Source organism: Python bivittatus, unplaced genomic scaffold (assembly GCF_059951505.1).
Source record: "Python bivittatus isolate LINGU-HERP-01145 unplaced genomic scaffold, Pbiv_v1 ctg000590_np1212, whole genome shotgun sequence".
Lineage (NCBI taxonomy): Eukaryota > Metazoa > Chordata > Lepidosauria > Squamata > Pythonidae > Python > Python bivittatus.
Window position 1 is genome coordinate 6,571,332 of NW_028277086.1, and position 22,653 is coordinate 6,593,984.

General features: G+C 40.5%; 1 protein-coding gene across 1 annotated transcript in view; it reads left to right on the forward strand.

The window, feature by feature from the left end:
* COL22A1 (collagen type XXII alpha 1 chain) overlaps positions 1-22,653 on the forward strand; it is a 173,695-nt gene that overhangs the window by 132,339 nt on the left and 18,703 nt on the right. The window contains exons 42-57 of the mRNA XM_088148939.1: positions 189-224; positions 1,881-1,934; positions 3,334-3,378; positions 3,757-3,804; positions 5,166-5,279; positions 6,189-6,242; positions 7,344-7,397; positions 10,982-11,035; positions 11,992-12,045; positions 12,488-12,541; positions 15,089-15,142; positions 15,738-15,791; positions 16,389-16,433; positions 16,760-16,813; positions 17,280-17,333; positions 18,273-18,326. Coding sequence (XP_088005065.1) covers positions 189-224; positions 1,881-1,934; positions 3,334-3,378; positions 3,757-3,804; positions 5,166-5,279; positions 6,189-6,242; positions 7,344-7,397; positions 10,982-11,035; positions 11,992-12,045; positions 12,488-12,541; positions 15,089-15,142; positions 15,738-15,791; positions 16,389-16,433; positions 16,760-16,813; positions 17,280-17,333; positions 18,273-18,326 — 882 coding nt within the window. The remainder of the gene's footprint in view (positions 1-188; positions 225-1,880; positions 1,935-3,333; positions 3,379-3,756; positions 3,805-5,165; positions 5,280-6,188; positions 6,243-7,343; positions 7,398-10,981; positions 11,036-11,991; positions 12,046-12,487; positions 12,542-15,088; positions 15,143-15,737; positions 15,792-16,388; positions 16,434-16,759; positions 16,814-17,279; positions 17,334-18,272; positions 18,327-22,653) is intronic.

The following is a 22,653-nucleotide window of genomic DNA, read 5'->3' on the forward strand; positions in this document are numbered from 1 at the left end:
AATTTTCACAACAGTTAGCCAGAAATTTAAGGAGGTTCTTTTAGACAACTATATCTACTGATTAACATATAATTTCAGAATTTGTCCTAGTTGTAATATTCATTTGATGTTATGTGCCTAGCTGTATTTATGTTATTCATTATCTCCATTAAAACTAATGTGAATGATTATTATCAATGTATTTTCAGGGACCTGTGGGACCTCCGGGAGACAAAGGGCCACCGGTACAGTAGGTCTTTCTATTTATATGCAGTATGTGATAGGAAATGGGATGGAAAGATGATTATGTGCTCCCTTACTATATCACCTTTTGGTCTGCTAGTGATGGTAGAAAATTCAGATATATACAGTATTGGTTAATATAGACATATCGACTCCTTGATTCTATTCTGTACACTCCCAAATGTCCTACCTTATGATATCGCTTATGATCTACAGATCTCCCGGCCCTCACACCTTCCACAACTTCTGGTGAGCATGGGCTGCCGGGCAGCATTTTGAGCAGAATGCCTAAGGATTGAATTATGATGGGATTCATGAAAGAAAAACTGTGCTCACTTCTGATCACCTCCATTTCCATGCTCTGTTCATTTGCTGCTAGTGAATATGATGGTACCTCTTTAGATAGAAGGCATTTTCAGAAGCTAGGGGTCAGAGTGTTATGTGTGATTCATCCCCATTAGAAAAACCTCCTATATGTAGAAGACAAGCTTGTCTGAATGATGGATTTTATCCTCATCTTCTCCTTGGCATGGTTTCTTCTACATGTATCAGGAAATTTTATAAAAGAAAGCTTTTACATATAATATTGCTTACTAGAAGTATGAGATTATACCGTATGACCTCAGTAAAGCCAACGCCTGTGAAAATAACTTAAATGATTTGCCTACAGTTTAGGAAAAAAAGGACGATAAAGAAATGATATGGTATCCATGTTTCAAATAGGTGAAGGGTCATCACATAGATTCTGGAGCAAATTTGCCTTCTGCTCTGCCAAAGGGTAGGACTTAAATTAATGCATTCGAATAAGGGTGGGTGGGTGAATACACTACCTTTTAGAAGGAATTCCATATTGATATGGGCTCTGCAAAAGAAGAAGAAATGATTTATGAAGATGGACAAATTTTAAAGTAGGGGTGGCTGGCCACCATGATCTAACGGTTTTATGTCACAATCTTGTTAAGAACAATCATTTCCTGTGATTCTCTGAAGCATCATTAGCTTTACTTCAGTTTCAACTCACTTGAGAGGGTGAGGTAAGAGACTTCTATAGAAGCATTGCTGAATATCACAGTAACAATGGTTGTTGTGGTGAAAACATCACACAAAGACAACAGAGCAGCATAACCTCTGTTTTTACTCTGCAGATGCTATCTGGGCAATAGAGAGAAGCAAAACAGGTGAAGATCTAGGTGTGTTTAGTGTATAGACATACACACAAATTATTTCACAGGAATAAATCTGACCACGTGTCGGATTCTGTTATGTATCTGTTATGTGTTGGGCATCAGTTATTTTCTCCCTAAATCAGAGATGTATATGAGGACTCAGAACCACATGGCAGCCTACAGAAACCTTCAGAATTGTTACCAAACTGTAATTTTAATGTGAGGGAAGGGGAATTATTAAATACATGACCAGAGAGTAATAATATTATTTATACTGAAGCATACATCAATGACTTCATTCATTCATTCATTCATTCATTCATTCATTCATTCATTCATTCATTCATTCATATCTCTTCTACAACTATTTGGAATGCTGTTGAAGATGAAGGATAACTCTTGGCCCAAATAAATTTCTCCATCCTTAATGTAGAGGAATGTGGTATGTAAGCATTGACATCATGCATCAAGTTCTTCTCCTTGTTTCACCAGGGTCCCCGAGGTTTACCAGGTATCCAAGGTCCCCCTGGGCAGACTGGCCAGGATGTAAGTAAAAAGATGGATGGTTTGTTAATTTGTGAAATGCAATGCATTGTTGGTCAGAAATAATTATACTAGAGGAAGTGTATTTTGCCTTATCCCTCCAGAACTAACACACACACACACACACACACACACACACAAACATACCAGTTTCTATTTCTCTTCCTGCTAGGACCTATATAAGAATATTTTCATGAAATGTTTGAGTCAAAATGTCAATGGAAAATGCGAAAAAGATAATGGATGACTAAGTCACCGTCGCTCAATGTGTGATTTTGATTAACTTTTATACAAATTCTGAAAGCTCTTCTAATTGGGTATTTGAAAACATTCCTGAATAGCTTGTCGGTGAAGTAATCCCTCAACAATGTACAAATTAAACCACGTTAAACCATAAGACGTAATGAAACCATTTCAGTAATGCAATACTGATAAAGCAATCCATATAATCAATAAATACAGTCAACTCCCTGTGTTAAAGAAAAGGAAGGCTTGAGCGAAGGGGAAAAAATTCTCAAGACTCTAACAATCCCACCTGAAGATACTGTGTGATTAACCATTAAGAATCCATCTGATACTGGATCTGTTTTATAATGTCCAAGGTTGTTCTAGGTGACTGATTCTAAGAGTAACTTTTGTTCATACCTCATTTTTCCAGGGTTTCAATCAGCAGTAACTGCTTTCTAGAAATCTTTCTTTTCTGTTTATAAGGGAGATGGAAGCATAGAATGATGCAAATTTACAGAAGGAAATAATCAGTGAATTCCTTCTTGGTTGTGTCTCCTGTTCTAGCTTAGCTCAGCAACATAGAGACAGACAATTACAGTAATCAGCCAGCAGTAAAAAAGGAAAGGAAAATATAGACAGAGAGAAGTAGGAGGTAGAATTGATGCTCCAAAACTCCGCTTTCAACTTTTACGCAAGATGACTGATGCATTAGCTGACAAGCTATAAGTAAGATCCCTTCTCTTTTCAAAGACCAGGTGGGAAGATTTCAGGGTTTTTTTCCCCTTTTTTATGAGAAAAGAAATGGTCAATCTATTGCCCCCATGTGACCTCCAAGGCCTTTTTTAAAACATCCACCCAGATTATTCTAGGATCATGTCACCAGAATTCGACAGAAACCCCTGAATGTCAGCATCTGTTGCAGAAATTTCTAAGTGAAAACGGAACACACACACACACACATTGACAACAAGAAGCCTTTCTTCTATGGATTGTGAAGTTCTCATAACTTTCTGAATCATGCTACTTATATGAATGTGACTATTGTGAGAATATTTTTACTAATGGAAAATATTGCAGGTAAAGAGAAAAATCGTGGCATCTGTGTGCATCTGAGTGTAATTGGATTGAAGGGATGCAACAACATCATTCTTTTTTTCTCTCTCTTTCTCTACAGGGCTTACCAGGAAATCCAGGGGAAAGAGGACCACCAGGAAAGCCAGTATGTCACTGCATGAACTTTCTCTCTTTCTCCTCATTTCCTTTTCATTAGCACCTTTCATTAAGCAATCAACAATTTTGTTCCAAGCAAATAGCTTTACTGCGGATCAATGAATGAATAGCTGAGAAGAAACCCATATTATGTTGTAGATGTTTCCACCATTCTTTTAACTTACATCAGTGGCAGTAGAGCTTCTCGTCTTTACTGAGAGGTGATTCAGGAATGTGGTCCTTCAGAAAGACTTGATCCATTGTAATTTGGTCAGTGGGTGGATAATCTATCACAAGCTCTTTTGCGTTCTGCCTTTGATACCAGACTTTCTGAAATGATTCCCATAAATGACATAGGGGGGTTTATTTTATTATTATTATTTTTTAGGGTTCCTCTCCTCTCCTTTCTCCTGATGATATCAGTCTCTTAGTTAAGGTAAGACCTTTTCCCAGGAATCCAAAGTCCTAATCCTCAGGGGGAATTGACGTAAAACATAAACATCTATAAATGCTTGTAAAACTCAGTATGGATACAAAATATAAGAAGAATTGTCTCAGGAGAAAATGCAGATGTGCAGAAGATGTTGACTAGAGCAGAGGAAGTACATTTATTAACTTTTTTTTCTTCTTCTCTCCTTAATTAAAGTCTTTTTCCAGTCAAGCTTACATTTGGCTTGGACTTCATGGGTGCATTTGTCCTTTTTTGATGGGGGGGAGGGTTTCAACATCCCACTCTGCTGCACGACTCTGGTATTCCCTACTGATCTCGCACTAAATCTCCAACCCAAGTACCAAACAGGCCCAACTCCACGTAGCTTGAGACATTCCTCTCCCTGAAGGCTTCTAGGGGGAGATGATCCATATCATACCTTTTGATTTCAAGGAGACATAGAAAAATAGGATGAAGATGCCCAAGTCACTCATGTTCTCCTCCTTCAAATACTTGAGACCACTGAATATCTGGATACTCCAGGTCACATTTTCCATGGGTAAAATGGCATGTACAAACAACCTAAGATGAGCTTGCTGGAACAGGCTAAATATCAACCCAGGGCCATCCAGGCCTGGTTCTTTTTTCCCACAATGGCCAAAGTGCTTCTTGAAAGTTCACGCAAAAAGAGCTGGTGTAGGTACTCATCTCCTGCCTGAAAGAAATTTTGGAATAATGCTATTCTGAAATAGCATTTATCTCAAGTTCAAAATGAGCATGGCCTTCAGCTGGTATCTACCAAGAGCCAGTCTCCTTCAAAATGTGCCCGTGCAAAACACCTGTGCAAAACCAGAATCACTTTTGATGGATGGCTAAACCTGTTGGTCTAGCCATCTGTCAGAACTTGCCTTCCTCCCAAGTCCCATTCCCAAGTCTTGTTAAGGAGAGTGATTGGTGTGTTTTTCCTGCTGTTGGTGCTGTTTGGTGGGAGAGAAAAGGAAGGAAAGCTGGGGGAATCCACCAGTTCCTGACCTTACAGGCCCTGTACACTGCAAGTAGAGACAGCCCCATTTACTTCCATTCTGCATTTGGAAAGATAGCAATTGCCGATGGGGGCAGTTGGACTGGTAGATAGCACTAACTCAGCTATGAGGAAGATCCCAGAAGAGCTATGCTTTCCAACGTTTATGACCTAAACATTAGTAAAACATGAGTATAAGTGTGTAGCGCACACAGACCCATAGAAAGAAACAAAGGCTTCTTTAACCTACATACAATTCATAATTCAGTATAGTAAAGCCAAGGTAGGCTTCCATTTGGGAAGAGTTGTCTGCTGTTTCAGTGACACCATGATTCTCCTCTCTTAGGATGTTTGCAGTGATTGTCCCCCTGGACCATCTGGTCTCCCTGGAGTGCCAGGACAGAAGGGTGATAAAGGTCCTCAAGGGCCACCTGGGAGTGATGGCCCAGTTGGAAAGAGGGTAAGAAAGACCTGGAGGATAAGAGACTTCACTGCAGATCTTGCTGTCCTTCCTTGTAGATGTTCTGCAGCCCAGAGGGAGAGAGAGACATGAACTCTGCTAGGATACTTGTTCTTGCATTAATAATAATTCTTTGAGCACTTCACATTAGTGATTCATTGGGCCGTCTCCTTGGCCTGCTTGCATTACTGATGTATCCCCACAGAAATGTCTAGGAGATGTTATATATCATTAGGATAGAAGTCCTCCTTGACTCTGTTTAGGTGATGTCAAGATATATGGCAGAATTGTCAAACTTGTCTTTCAACAAGACCCTAAAGACCAGGCTCTTCTCCCAAACATTAGGCCAGAGTATGGGATAAGACCTTTGAATGAAATATGTATTGGATGGCTTTGGCTGCTTCTGTTATTATTGTTATTTTTGTTATTCCATTATTCTGTTTTTTTTTCTGTTCCAAATTTTCTTTTCTTTTCTTTTCTTTTCTTTTCTTTTCTTTTCTTTTCTTTTCTTTTCTTTTCTTTTCTTTTCATTTCATTTTTTCCTTCTTTCCATCTTTCTTCAAACTATAAGTGGTCCAGGGCCTCTCCTGCAAATTGGGCAGACATATAAACTAATCAATCAATCAATGAATAACAAACAAACAAACTTAGAGTTGCAGTTGATAGAATTTTTGAGGAGGGATGACCATGTGGGTCAATACAAACAGAGGTGGGTGTTGCATTCAGGTTGTGTGGAACTGCATTCATTTTTGCAATTTGAAAAAAAAAAAGACTTTAAAGAAAAAAATGTGAAGCTCATCCTATGCTCATGTTTTCCTTTGTGTGTGTTTCCTATTTCAAAATGGAAGGAAACAGAAATTCAGCTGTGTGGCTAGAAAATGTCTATTTGTAAACTTTGTTTTCTTTCAGGGAGAACCTGGACTCAGAGGTCCCCCTGGGCCTCCAGGGGTGGAAGGTCCCAAGGTAAGATGTACATTCTCTCCTATGTGACCCTTGCTTCTCCCCAAAAATACATACTTGAAATAAACCAGATATCTAATCTGCCATAGGAAGGGAAGACACTTTTTACTAATGGAAAAGAGCTATTCAAAGGAGAAAAACATTCCAATTTCAAGGTCCATCAAGTTTTGCTTCCTACAAAAGTACTCCCATTTATTCTAGCATTTAACAGTCTGAATATGTTCATCTCTCCTATACCTTTTCTAAGAAAAGAGATGAAGTAGGTAATACATGAAACAGTTCCAGAAATTTAACCCCATTGGCATGCTCAAACTAGCATGAAAGAAACCTTCTTGTATTCATATGGTGAATTGGGTTTCCAAAATTCTTGCTCCACAAAAGGTTGAGCTGAAGAAAAATAAGGTGAGTTGGGCTTCCATGGAACATCTGTTCCCAGTAGATATTATATCTGTAAGAAGGAATTACCTGTGCCACAACTCTACCATGTGAAACTAAGCACAGACCCTAACAATGCATCAAATAGAGCAGGCCCTCCTAACCTGATGCCCTCCAATTGTATGGAGACTTTACTCCCCATAAATCCCAGTCATCATAGCACTTCCCCAGTCAGAGGTGGGGTGCTATTTGGGGACCTTCCTGGACTCATGGCTCCTGCTCAAAGAGCAGATGGCCACTGTGGCTAGAGGGGCCTTTGTCCAGGTTCATCTTGTTCAGAAATGCATCCATTCTGGACTGGGAGGCCTTATGCCTTAGTCACCTCCCACTTGGATTACCGTAATGCACTCTATGTGGGGCTGCCTTTGAAGAGCATTCAGAAGCTTCAGCTGGACCAGAATGCAGAGGTGCAGGCAGCTTTTGGCATCTCTCGATGTGCTCATATAACACTGATGCTCCGTGAGCTGTACTGGCTCCCAGTAAGCTTCTGGGTCTGATACAAGGTGCTGGTTGCCACCTATCAAGCCCTACATGGCATTAGACCAGACTGTTTGTGGGACTACCTGTCACCCATTGTTTTTGCCCATGCCACTAGGTCCAGAAGGGAGGGCATGCTCCAAATCTCTTCCATTAAACAAAGTCATCTTATTGGACTTTCTTTTTTATTAGGGTCCTAAAGGAGTTCATGGGGCATCTGGTGAGGCTGGACTGAAGGGTGAACAGGTGAGAGAAAACAAGGAAGCAGCATGATTTCTTGAAACAATTCAGCAGGCAACGCATCACTAACTTGACCATTCTTCACTCCCCAAATAAAGATCTGTGTCCTGCTTTTGAGTTATCATTAACTTATACACCAAGCACGCACCAGAATATTCATATGCTTCTAGATATAATCATCATCTGTAAGAATGAAAGTCATCGGTTGTAAGATAAACATGAAGAACTGGCCATTAGTAAGGCATCTGATTTGCATAAGTAATAAAACATGAAAGGAAAATTTAGGAGACTGAAAAATAATTTCCTTTGAAGGTATCATATTATCCAGAATGTGTGTGTGTGTGTGTGCGCGCGTGCATGCGTGCGTGCGTGCGTGTATGAGAGAGAGAGAGACAGAGAGGGAGAGAGATTATTCTATGACATTTGGCTTTTTTGAATTGAGTTATCTGACAACATAATTTATTAGAGAAGATAAATCTTGATGTTTATATGAAAAAATGGTGACAGAATAGCTGTTGATATTTCCTCTGAGAGCATTAGCAAGCCAAGAATGAAAGCAAGTTTTGTTCTATCTCCTTAATGGGCTTCTCTTACCCGCAAGATCTAAACATCTGCCTTGCTTGGTCTGCAGCAAGAGAGCCTTGATTTAGCAGCTGCCATCCCATTTGTGCTGCTTATCAATCTCTGCCGCACACTGTGATAAAGAAAACATTTAAGATGCACCACAACAGTACAGATAGCAAATGCTGCAGACAGGTTTACACGTGGGTGAGTGTACAAGAGAGAAAAATATTTCAAACTTCTCTGTCCCTCAGAGCTGGTGTTTAGAAGCAGGGAGATTGTTTTAGAGCAGTGTTTCCCAATCTCAGCAACTTTAAGATGTGTGGACTTCAGCTCCCAGAATTCCCAGTCAGCATTCTGGTAGTTGAAGTGAAGGCATCTTAAAAGTTGCTGAGGATGGGTAACAGTGCTGTAGAGTTTCAAAGCATCCTTAAGAAAGTCAATCTAATTATGTCTAATCTCCTTGGAAAGGTTAGAGATCCAGCTATTAGAAATATGTTGCCATAATGCCTTCAAAGAAGGAACAATACAAGAGAGGTCCTTGTCCCTCCATAGTATCACCTCTTTGTATTTTGTCAACCTCAAGGAATGGAGGCAGGAAACTGAGACAAAGCATCTCTCTTTTTCCTCCCACCTGATCATCTATTTTCTTCAGCAGCAGTGGCAGAAAAGTTTAATTGTAACATAAGTCACCATATTCAGTCATCAGACCCATTGCAAACCAACAGTGTTGTGATGTCCGAATAATGGAATATTTCCCCTTGTATGCTATACATGAGATGTCCAGATCTGGCCATGGATTTTTCCCAAAATATATGCTGTGGGGTTAAAGTGAGTTCTGGCTTTGTGCTATGATTAGGAGAGAAAAAAAAGCAGAGGGAGACCTGTTAAACCCTTTCTCCCTTTACTGTTTGCTAACCCCCATATTCTTCTATTTCAAGTTGCTTTTCACAAAATGGGATTAAAATTGCAAAGCTTCAATCCTGCGAGTTTGAAGCTACTGCTTAAATGGAAGCAGCTACATTAAGTCCCCAGGAACGTTTCAATACCCTTCCAGAGAGTTACTTTGTCACTCCCCCAGCTTTTGTTCTTCACACACAACAAAAATAAGAAAAACCACCAATATAATTCAGGTTTATTACAGATGCGTATTTTTATTTACGTGCATTCCTGATACATACGCACAGGCGCACACAAACAAGGGTATCTATTTCTTCAGAAATCATTATTGCTATGTTCTCAAGGGAAATATAATACTACATGCTATATTGTGTTGAAACCATTTTCCTGGGGAAAATAATTGACCCAACTGAAGATGAAAGTAGATGAGATACTTTATAACTCATATTTCTCTGAAAGTAGTAACAGGGCCAAGAAGGTGGTTTATAGTTTGGAACCAAAACTTTTTGGCTGGTAGATTGTTTGTATACAGAAATGTATGCACACCCCTTGTTCTATGCCCCTTTGGGGTAAGTAACATAATGCAGAGTGCAGTAAAGAGTAGAACATAGCCAAAGAAATTAAAGACATGGGATCTGAATAAGAAAAGGAAACATGGCTAAAACTAGTTTACACCAGCACTATACTTCTCCATGTCTTTCTATTCTTGCAAACCATCCTTTCTTACTCCATGCTTCATACATTGCTTTTGTTCTTTAAGTGATCCCAACTTTTTTATTTTTTGAGGATGTTATGCACTCCATCCAATTATATCTTTCTTAGTCTTCTCCTTACTTTTGTCCTGTTCATTCTGCCTTCATATATTTGCTTCACAATTTAATTCTCATCCATATCTCTGTATGAGAAAACAGCCATCTATCTAACATTTACTGCAAATTAGCCAGGTTGTTAAACACACAATTCTCTGCATCCAAGAGTACACATGCATTCATGGATCCACCAAGATACCTATGATATAATCACACAAGTATTCCTTATACATTTATCCATCAATACACTCAACAACCAAGGGGACATCAGGCACATCCTTAATGAGCCGCCCAGAGTCACCCATTGGGGGAAATGGGCAGCATACACATTTAATAAATAAACAAACAAACATACAAATAAATTTACTCCCTGCCGAATGCCAAAGCATAAGTTAAACATTCCATTTATTCTCATTCAGGCTTTTCTTCTATCATATACTTCTCTCATTACATTCAGCAACCAATCTTCAGCCATATTCATACAACAGTTCCATAGTTAATTAACATTCATTTTATCCCATGCTTTCACTAAATCAAAAACTGTCTCACTTTCATGCTTTTCTCAAGGACCTGCTCAACAGCAAAATCTATCTGCCATAAAGTGCATTGCATTCAAGTTTAGGTCACCATCATCTCTTGTCCCTTGTGAATTATAATTCTGCAAAGCCCCTTGCCAGGCATATTGAATCAAGGGATCTTCCTATTGCTTTTCCATTCACTCTTGCTACATTTCCCGTGGTGCAGAGGAAAAATAGCAGTGTTATTTCAACTGCCAAGCATGGGTGCAGCCTTCATGCACATAACAGACAAGTCTCACAACAACCCTAGAAGCAAACCACATCCATATTTTGAATTTCTTCAGTTGCACTACCTATATTTATGGCCTTGCTTGGTTGAAACTTTCACATAGTGCTTTTTAACATGGTGTAGACTTGGTAACATTTAACTTGGTGTAGAACACAGATAACATGGTGTAAACTTGATTATGTGCCTTAGTCACACTCATGCTCCACGAAACTTGCCATCCTGATGATAAAGACAGTGTCCACCAGTTTGGGCATATTTTGGCCAGTATGCCAGAAGTTCAACCTAAACCTAATTTAACCCAAGCATGATCTCACTATTAAGTGCAACCTAAAATCACTTTCTAAGGACCACCTTGGAAATCAATGCATCTGAGCTGCTCCTGAAGGATTAAGTGGTCTATGCAGTGTATGGATACACACTTAAGGTGATAGGTTGTTTGCTTTTAGTTCTTAAGGAGAACATGAGCAATACTGTGCAAATAATATGTATAATAAATATTGTTTTTATCTGCAGGGTCATCCTGGAATACCTGGCTTCATCGGTCCCCCTGGAAATCCAGGCCCAGCTGTAAGATTTTTATTTGCTTGTTTGCTTTTAATCTTCCTGTAACAGAATGCAAAGCAAATGGTTGTCTTGTATCTATCAGAGATGATGATGGTGATGGTGATGGTGATGATGATGATTCAATAATGTTGTCCCACAGTATCTTGCAGCATCACATAGACTCCTACAGCCCATAACTTAGAGGTGTAGCAAATGTGGGACCATGATAGAGGGCCTGACCTTTATAAGATGACCCCATAAAAAGACAGTTGCAGCACTGATGTGCAAAGTTATCTCCAAGCCATATGAGAAAAAGGCTTGTTTAGAGATAGGAATTCTGTATCAACAGATAGAGGTGAATATGTGTAGCTCAGGGTTGAACTGTGGGGTCCTTGGGGTTCTCTGAGCTTGGACAGATTCAGCCATAGCTTTAACTGGGAAACTGTCAGCATCTTAGATCAAGCCAAATCCAAAAATGCAAGAGAATTCTTGGAAGCTTGGTATTCAGACAAGGCAGCCACCAACAGGCACACAGAGATAAACAACATCTACACACTATTCAAAAGAGACAAAAGAAAGGAAAACAAAAGACCAGAACACCTCCTCACCCACAATCATCACCCAGATAAGCAAAGGTCACCATCAGGCACACAATCAAACAGCAAACACATGCTAATCAAGGAACTACCAGAGGAGCAAAACAAAAACCCCACCCTCACCAGCAGTGGCAAGGCATGCCACAGTATATAAATAGAGAGCAAGCCCCATCCCATTTTAGCACTGAAGATGTTACCTAGCCAGGTAATGAAATGTTTGCAAGAAAAGGACCAAGCTCAGAGAACCCCAAGAACTCCACTATATCAACAGAATTAGCATGTATGTTTTGCGGGATGTAGCATGATGGTAAATGAAAACTGGGCTGTCATGTGTAACAGAAGGAATTTCTCCATAAATCAACATATTTTCTCATTGTTGTTTAGGGGCCAGAGGGCTCCCCGGGGCCTGCAGGACCTCCAGGAAGTCCAGGAGAAAAGGTGAATTGCTGTTCATTCAGAATATAGGAGAACCCCTACAGAAAGGGGTCTCAGGGCTTCTAGAACATTGGAAAAGATGGGCAGGGGATCTGAGATAGTTGGGTCTGTGAGTGATAGGTTCCATGAAGGTGAAAATTTAAAAAGCTATTAGAAGAGCTTCAAGCTTGTTTCACTGAGGCTCTCAGAGATTTCTTAAGACATCTGGAGTTAAACCTTCTCCCCTAAATTGATCTTGGTGATAAATTTGGAAAATCTTTTGGAGGGGCAGGGAGCGGGGGGGGGGGGATCTTTCTTCCCAGAAAGCTACTGTAGTTCATCAGATCTGGCTGAGAGACAGGAACTGTTGCAATGACTGTACTGAGCAGGGAGTGGATCTTGGGTCTTCCTGGTTCAAGCACTTTATCCATTGCAACACAGTTACATGTCTGGGTCTCTTTGGCAGGGGAAGGAAGGTGTCCCAGGACCTCAAGGACCCCCAGGATTGCCTGGACTTATGGTGAGTATGAATAATCAATCTGAAAAATAGGGTCTACTTTGAATCCCAGGGCCATACAGAACGATGGGCAATATTTCTATTGGATCCTGAAATTTTTCAGCTGGAATGGAGTGTATCTCAGAGCTGAGGAGAAACATGCATAGTTGCCTAAAGATTTTGGGCCTATTATCCCCCCACCCCCATCCCCCTTGTAGCTACATGGCATGTTAAGATGGTACACTGTGCACATATTGCTTGACATTTAAAAATTTCTCTTAATTTGAGTTGGCATGCATGCAATCAAATAAAAGTTATCCTGATTCGAACTTTGTGATGCAGTCTATTAAGAGAAAGAAAGAGAATTTATTTGCTGAAGGAAAAAATATAAGAGGAGGAAAAGATAAACTAATGAGGGAAGAGATATCTATTAAGAGATCAAGGTGGTCCAATACCATTGTGATAGAAAGAATACTTTGCCTGCAGGAAAGTCCAGAATCTCCACTGTCAAAAGATCTTAGGAGATCTTTTTGCAGCCCTGCTTCTCATCATTTTGAAGATCTGTTCTACGCATAATCAAGATTATTGGTCAAAATGAGTCCATAATTTGACTCAGGATAGTTTTACAAATCATGCTTGGGTATCTCCACTGCTATGTTCAACCTTCTGGTGTTGCCAGCAGTGATTTCTCCCACCCTCATTCTTCTTTGCTGAGCTTGCTTTTACAGCAAAGTGGGAAAAGATTGTTCAAGGAAGTCAGAAAGCCATTCCTCAGAATGAGTAGGGAGGTTGGGACCATGGTGTCATGGCACCACAGCAACTTGGCTGCAGAAAGATGGGGGGGGTCTAGAAGCCAGAAGGTGGGATGGAACAAGTATTCCCACCTGTGGGAGATGGCTTTGCTACAGTTCTGGAGGAACCCTGCAAAACTGCCTATAGAGTGCTTATGGCCAGGAAATGGGCCAATAGAATATCTGTAGCTCAGGGTTGAACTGTGGAGTCTTTGGTGTTCTCTGAGCTTGGTTGTTTGCTTGCAGACATTTCATTACCCAACTAGGTAACATCATCAGTGCTAGAAGGGAGTGGGGTTTGCTCCCTGTTTATATACAGTAGCTTGCCCTGCCAGTGTTGGTGGGGATGTGGTTTTCTCCTTGGTAGTTTCTTGATTAGGGTATTGTTTTCTGCTTGTTTGTCTGGTGTTCATCCCTGCTTATCTGAGTGTAGGCTGATGAAGAGGATGTGTTCTGGTCTTGTTTCCTTCTTAGCTTTTTATTGTCTCTTTTGAATGGTTTATAAATGTGATTTATTTCTATGTATCTATTGATTATTGATTTGTCTGTATGCCAAGCTTCCAGGAATTCCCTAGCATTTTTTGATTTAGCTTGGTCTAGGATGCTCACAGTTTCACCATTGAAACTATGGGGTTGAGTCTGTCCATGTGTTGTGAGATTAAAGAGTTTTCATCATGTCTTCTGACTGCTAGTTGGTGTTCATGGATGCACTCTGCTAGTCTTCTGCTTGTCTGTCCTACATAGTGGCTGTTACAGATGAAACATTTGCAAACAACCCAGAGAGCACCAAGGACTCCACAATGAGCCAATAGTGAATCAACTTAGTTTTCTGAGCTCCGTAATATCAAGGAGATACAGGGGAAGTGCTGATCTCAAATTAGTGGTATCTTCCCATGCATGAAATGGCTCCTGATTATATTGACTGTGGAACCAGGAGCTCAACTATATTATTATCCTTGGACATTTAATGGGAAAAGAAGTGAAATTATCTTTTAAAAAATGACTGGAGTACGTGTGATGACTTAGGTCATTCTAAGTCTCCACCCAATCTAAATGAATCCTTTCTGTACTCATGAATCTAGCTGTGGCTCTGGATCTTGACTAATAAAGATGGATCTTCTAATTATGCAGCTAGTGGTGAAAGATAATGGGAGTATGAGAAATGGAGGCAGTTTGCAGCAAAACTTCAGAGGTTCAGTTAGCAAAACAGTTCTGGTGTAGAATCATAACTGAAAGAGTTTATACTCCTTAGCATCATCCCACCATACAGAATATTGATTTTTGCTGGGTGTATGAATGTGTGAAGCTATGTTAGCATGGAATTAGCCTGCAGTAAACACTGTTAATGAACTCATTACTGCTATTACTCCACCATTAGAAGCGTGACCTGATGTGTTTGAGGGGCTTCTCCATGAAAAGGGATACATCATTTTAGGTAAACTAAGTAGTACTTTGTGTGTACGTGTATAATGCATTTGATTGGCTCAGACACTGAAGCAGTGAACCTTAATTAGTTAGTTTGACTTGCTCTTTCTCATACAGCCTAGCTTTTTCTCTGTGGATTTTCCACATCACTGAGCTGGCAGGCTTGCTGTTGGGTATAGTCTAATTGTGTCTAACTTTCCTAAAATAGTCATCTTAGGGCAATTTTTCCTTTTGTTCCTACCTGCAATAACTTTGGGAAACACATTTTTGTATACCCACAACCACCCCCCAAAAGAAATAATGCAGAATGCCTTTGCATCTGTAATCTTGATTATCTACTTGGGTTCTATTTTAGGGTTTGTCTGGAACAGATGGCAAAGATGGCAAGCCAGGATCACCTGGGGAACCAGTAAGGAGAGAGTTTGTTATTATTATTATCACCTAATGTTTGTCACTGTTGTTTGTTCTTTGGCTGAAGTTCTATGATGTCATAGACTCCCCTTATATTCATAATGTTGGGTGTGGAAAGACACTTTTCACGCCATGCTTTCATACATTGGTATGTCCCTCTGTGAAGAAACTAAAGGGTCATTTAGTCTCAGAAGAAAAACTCTGGATCAGTGAGAATGTTGGGGGTTGAGAACTTAGGCTAGAGGAAACAAAGTCAACATGAAACTCAAAGTCTGGAAAATGCTCCTGTTTCCTCTTTCTGTTTGCCTTGGCAAGTTTATCTGATTGCAACTCTCGGATTTATCTTGTGACTTCAAACTGCATGCAGTTTAGAAATATTACTTCATTTCAGGCTTTAAAAATGCAATCACTGGTCCCCTCTAATAAGAACTGAACTACAAAATTGCTGGTCAAAATGTTCCAGAGGTCCATCAGAATATGTTTGTTTGGTTTTGGCATAGCACATTGTGTGAACTAAGCCAGTGCAGCATGGAACTCTGATTTATGGCTTAGCAGGGCATGAATCTATTCTAAATGTGCTTTGTCTTTTTCAGGGTAAGCCAGGAGAACCTGGGCTACCAGGCCAAGAGGGTGCTAGAGGACTACCGGTAGGTCCTGTTGCAGGCAGTTCTGGGACAGGGGTGAAGTTTTTCAGTGAGATCACTCTCAGAGTGGAGAGGCTGATATATAGTTGTACATTGTCTAGTTCAGAATTATCACTTCTTGGATGAATAACATGGGGCAGCTTATCACATGAATGATGCCGATATTCAGCAAGGAACAAAATCTGTTACTGGAGAGAAACAGGATCTATTTTTGGAGTTTAGGTGTGTGTGTGTGTGTGTGTGTGTGTGTACGTACGTGCACACATGCATACATGAAAAAAGGGAGAATCATGCCTGGAAGATAATTTATTTCTTCTGCCCTATTGTTCAAATATTGTCTCGGAAGGGAACTCACTGCTATCTGTGTGTGTCTGTGTCTTTTTCTGTGTGTGTATTCCATGTGTATCAGACTCTGCTGTTAAACTTAGAAGCAAAGTAGACCCCATCTCCCAGGAAAGGAGATGGTGAGATATAAAGAGAAAAGGAATGTGTGAGCGGAGCTTAAGTCAAAAGCAGGGAGGAGGTTAAGAGAACCATTTGCAGTACTCAAGTTTTGGAGGAAGAACATTTACAGATTTTCATTTCATCTCTTTCTTCCAGGGTTTTAAGGGTCCGAGAGGAGATGTAGGGAGTCCTGGCATGAGAGTAAGTAATATAGATATGCTAAAGTATAGTCTTGGTGTAAAAAGTGCCTTTTTTGAAGGTCCCCACTGCTAGTTATATCTTTGGAGTGGGGTAAACAGTATCCTCTGGATTTCTGAAGAAGAAAATAGAGAGTTTGCCAACCATGTATAAACATAGGATGACTGGTTCCTTGTTGAAAACTGATTTGCAACTATGCTGGGGCAAAAGAAGTAGTAGCATGGACATACTTTAAATTACATGATGGGGCACTTTGAATCTTTAAAGGGGAGGATTTGCTATGCTCTAAATTTTGTTTTCCTTTCCTCCATCCTTTTTCTTTATTACAGGGAGGACCAGGTCAACCTGGAACTCCAGGCCGGGAGGGGCAATCAGGAAAAGATGTAAGTGTTAGGCACAATAAAAGCTCTATGTCAACTTCCATGGGGAAAAAATCTTAAAAGTAGTAATAGTAACAATAATGATATTTCTAGAATTTACTTCCAAATGTCCATCATCTGAAATTAATTCTGCTCTCTGTGCCTGATTTATTTTATTAAATTTGTACACTGGCTCCTATCTCATATCTCATCCCCCTGCTTTAACATTATGATCTAATCACAAATAAGTACTCTAAGATGTGAGTTGCCCCCAAAATGGCCTCCAGAGGCAAAGACAAAGGAAGTGAAAAAGTTAAAATACCTGCCTCTATAAGACAGGTCAGGTCTATGACCATCATAAGACAGGTAGCATTGGCTGTCTGGGATCACGAATCAGACAGTTCTAAGATGAGCAAGTATCTTTGGCTTCTGACTTTCTTAATCTTCAGTGAAGCTATGATGTGTGATTTCCCCCCCCCTTCTATTCCAGGGAGATCCAGGGCCTACAGGACCACAAGGCCCTCGAGGACTTCGAGGAGTAGCAGTGAGTCATTTTGTCTAGTGAACTGGGAACAAGTTGTTCTGAGATTAAGATATCCTTCAGATTCTAGGAGAGACCCTACAATATCCAAGTGATTCAAGAGAATTTCAGTATAGAGATCCCACATGGTCTAATGGTGATGATGTTGCAAAGGAATTCATTTTGAAGGAGTTCATTTCGAAAGCAGAATTTTGCAGCTTCCTGGGAAATGTAAAGAGTTGGGGGGAATTTAATTGAGAACTTCTTCCTTTTCTGATCTGGAAGATAGATGATAGATAGACAGACAGACAGACAGACAGACAGACACGTATATGCATGCATGAGTAGTAAAGGGAAAAACTCCCTTTGGTTGGGGTTGATTTCTGGCGATTATATGGGGCAGAGGCATCCTTTCCTTTCCTTTCCTTTCCTTTCCTTTCCTTTCCTTTCCTTTCCTTTCCTTTCCTTTCCTTTCCTTTCCTTTCCTTTCCTTTCCTTTCCTTTCCTTTCCTTTCCTTTCCTTTCCTTCTCTTTTCGTTAGGATATTTTTTAATTGATTGATCATGTGCCATCAAGTTAGTGTTGACTCTTAGTGATCATATGGGTAGATATTAAAAGTTACACAAAGTGTAATGAATTTGGTTGTTGCTGAAGAATAGACAAATATGAGCTTTAAGAGAACCATCAAAAATGCCTTTAGCCAATTATCACCACATCAATCTTGAAGACCCTTTCTGGTTTGGGGTTATTTTGTGACATGTCATCAAATTAATCCAGACGGTTGGTGCTTGATATCCAAAGGATGACAGAGCAGTTTCTCCCCTGACCCTTGGAGGAAAGCTGATAGTCCAAAATAAATTATCCACAAGAGAAGATGAAAATGTTTCTGATCATAGGACTTTGGTTTCATTCATCAGGGTTCTTCATATGCTTTGGGATTAATTGCTGTCTTCCCTCTTTTAGGGCAAGACTGGACCTCCAGGTGCCCCTGGGGAACGTGGTTTTGCAGGTAACCCAGTAAGTATTGTATTTACTGTCTCCATCACCAGTATGAGCTTACAACAGCATAGGCAACTGCAGCAGCCAAAGTGAGGCTATGTGCATCATGATGTCATTGTGTAATTTGCATCAGTTAACAAAGTACCATGCATTATTTGTGTCATTTGCATGATGACATGCATGACATCACTTGTCCCCTCCTGCCTGTATAATACAACAAGATAGTATGAGTAGCTATTAAGCATTACAGGCCTTGATTTTAGCTGCAAATTAAGAAAATCTCTTGAAATTGAAGTGTTCTTCAGAGAAAACAGAAGATAGCCATGGTCTGCTCTCTCTTGGTTTGGAAAGCAAGATACACAATAATGGATTTTATAGTAAGAGTAGTTCAAAGAGAAGCTTGACAGCCATCCTTTGGTGATATTTAATTTGGATTCACCCCTTCATGGATCATTGCCTTGTCATGGTGAAGGGGCTTGCGTAACTCAGTGAAGCCATGAGCTATACCGTGCAGGGCCACCCAAGACGGACAGGTCATGACAGAGAGTTCTGACAAAATGTGGTCCACTGGAGAAGGAAATGGCAACCCACTCCAGTATCCTTGCCAAGAAAACCCCATGGACAATGTCAAAAGGCTAAAAGGTATGACGCCGGAAGATGAGCCCCTCAGGTCGGAAGGTGTCCAATATGCTACTGGGGAAGAGCGGAGGGCAATTCCAAGTAGCTCCAGAAAGAGTGAAGCGGCTGGGCCAAAGCCGAAAGGACGTTCAGCTGTGGATGTATCTGGAAGCGAAAAGAAGGTCCGATGCTGTAAAGAACAATATTGTATAGGTACCTGGAATGTAAGATCTATGAACCAAGGCAAGCTGGATGTGGTCAAACATGAGATGACAAGATTGAACATCGACATCTTGGGAATCAGCGAACTGAAATGGACGGGAATGGGTGAATTTAATTCAGGTGAGCATTATATCTACTACTGTGGGCAAGAAACCCTTAGAAGAAATGGAGTAGCACTCATAGTCAATAAGAGAGTGGGAAAGGCAGTAATGGGGTACAACCTCAAAAACGACAGAATGATCTCAGTGCGTATCCAAGCCAAACCGTTCAACATCACAGTAATCCAAGTCTATGCCCCAACCACTGATGCTGAAGAAGCTGAAGTTGACCGCTTCTATGAAGACCTACAACACCTTCTAGAACTAGCACCAAAAAAAGATGTCCTTTTCATCATAGGGGATTGGAATGCTAAAGTAGGAAGTCAAGGAGTAATCGGAATAACAGGCAAGTTTGGCCTTGGAGTACAAAATGAAGCAGGGCAAAGGCTAATAGAGTTCTGTCAAGAGAACAAGCTAGTCATAGCAAACACTCTTTTCCAACAACACAAGAGACGACTCTACACATGGACACCACCAGATGGTCAATACCGAAACCAGATTGATTATATACTTTGCAGCCAAAGATGGAGAAGCTCTATACAGACAGCAAAAGCAAGACCAGGAGCTGACTGTGGCTCAGATCATGAGCTTCTTACTGCAAAATTTAGGCTTCAATTGAAGAATGTAGGGAAAACCACTAGACCACTCAGGTATGACTTAGATCATATTCCTTGTGAGTACACAGTGAAGGTGATGAATAGATTTAGAGGATTAGATTTAGTAGACAGAGTGCCTGAAGAACTATGGACAGAGGTCCGTAACATTGTACAGGAGGCAGCAACTAAAACCATCCCAAAGAAAAAGAAATGCAAGAAAGCAAAATGGCTGTCTGATGAGGCTTTACAAATAGCTGCGGAAAGAAGGAATGTGAAAAGCAAGGGTGAAAGGGAAAGATATAAGCAGCTGAATGCAGATGTCCAGAGAATAGCAAGGAGAGATAAGAAGGCCTTCTTAAATGAGCAATGCAAAGAAATCAAGGAAAACGATAGAATGGGGAAGACTAGAGATCTCTTCAAGAAAATTGGAGATATGAAAGGAACGTTTAGTGCAAAGATGGGCATGATAAAGGACAAAAAAGGCAGGGACCTAACAGAAGCAGAAGAGATTAAGAAGAGGTGGCAAGAATACACAGAAGAACTATACAAGAAAGATCTTAATGTCCCTGATGTCCACGCTGGTGTGATCACTGACCTTGAGCCAGACATCCTAGAGAGTGAAGTCAAGTGGGCCTTAGGAAGCATTGCTAACAACAAAGCTAGTGGAGATGACAGTATTCCAGCTGAGTTATTTAAAATACTAAAAGATGATGGTGTTAAAGTGCTGCACTCAATATGCCAGCAAGTTTGGAAAATGCAACAGTGGCCACGGGATTGGAAAAGGTCAGTTTATGTTCCAATTCCAAAGAAGGGCAATGCCAAAGAATGTTCAAACTATCGCACAATTGCACTCATTTCACATGCTAGCAAGGTTATGCTCAAAATCCTACAAGCTAGGCTTCAGCAATACATGAACCGAGAGCTACCGGATGTACAAGCTGGGTTTCGAAGAGGCAGAGGAACTAGAGATCAAATTGCCAACATTCGCTGGATCATGCAGAAAGCACGAGAGTTCCAGAAAAATATCTACTTCTGCTTCATTGACTATGCAAAAGCCTTTGATTGTGTGGATCACAACAAACTGTGGCAAGTTCTTAAAGAGATGGGAGTACCAGACCACCTTACCTGTCTCCTGAGAAATCTGTATGCGGGCCAAGAAGCAACAGTTAGAACCGGTCATGGAACAACCGATTGATTCAAAATAGGGAAAGGTGTATGACAAGGCTGTATACTGTCACCCTGCTTATTTAACCTATATGCAGAGTACATCATGAGAAATGCCAGGCTGGAAGAATCACAAGCCAGAATTAGGATTGTAGGGAGAAACATCAACAACCTCAGATATGCAGATGATACCACCCTAATGGCAGAAAGTGAAGAAGAACTAAAGAGCCTCTTGATGAGGGTGAAAGAGGAGAGTGCGAAAGCTGGCTTGAAACTCAACATTAAAAAAACTAAGATCATGGCATCTGGACCCATCAATTCCTGGCAAATAGAAGGGGTAGAAATGGAAGCAGGAACAGACTTCATTTATTTGGGCTCCAAGATCACCGCAGATGGAGACTGCAGCCATGAAATTAAAAGACTCTTGCTCCTTGTGAGGAAAGCTATAGAAAATCTAGATAGCATATTAAAAAGCAGAGACGTCACCTTGCCGACAAAGATCCGCATAGTTAAAGCTATGTTTTTTCTGGTAGTAATGTATGGCTGTGAGAGCTGGACCATAAAGAAGGCTGAGTGCCGAAGAATTGATGCCTTTGAACTGTGGTGCAGGAGAAGACTCTTAAGAGTCCCCTGGACTGCTAGGAGGTCAAACTAGTCAGTCTTAAAGGAAATCAACCCTGACTGCTCATTGGAAGGACTGATAATGAAGCTCAAGCTCAGATACTTTGATCACCTAACGCGAAGAGAGGACTCTTTGGAAAAGACCCTGATGCTGGGAAAGATTGAAGGTGAAAGGAGAAGGGGACAGCAAAGGATGAGATGGTTAGACAGCATCACTGAAGCAATGAGCATGAAACTGAGCCAACTCAGGGAGGCAGTGAAGGACAGGAAAGCCTGGCACGATGTGGTTCATGGGGTCACGAAGAGTTGGACATGACTTAACAACTGAACAACAACAAAAATTTGGATTCATATAGTGAGCAAGGGACTGGACTAAAGTATTAAGTAGATAGGAAGTAGACCAGAATAATCCCAGAATTCATCCATGGCAGAAAGCAAGAAAGGATGCTTCCAGGGACTTCTGGGAAGTGATAGGTCAAAGCACTGTGAAGGATTTTGACAAGTTTTTATTGGAATCAAGTTGCCCTTGTCAAAACTCCAAGAAAGAGGGTTCTTAAGATGTCTTTAACCTTGTTGATGTGTGAACAGAGCTACAGTGGTTGCTGGTTGCTTTTCAAGGCCAAATCAAAGTCCTCATTTTGATATACTAAGCCTAACATACATTTGGCCAAAACTACTTGCAAGAATATCTGTTCTCATATACACACTCACATCTTGTCTCAAAACTGGGGAATTTCTCATATATTATGAAGCAAGCTGATATTGGAGCTCAGTCAGGCTAGGAGGGGTTCAAAATGTTTTTTTTTTTTTTTTTTAGACAATTAGATTAAAAAAAAAAACATTGTAGTCTATGTGGTTTTAATATTAAAATCATAGTAAGCCTCCCAGAGCCATTTGAGAGTGGCTGATGTACACATTTGTAACATAATCTCAAAATAACATCACTCCTTTTCATCACTCCTTTTCGGACAAGCTCATGGCTGTACAGCTGAATTGGTAGGAATTTTCTGCAAAAACAAAGCAGCT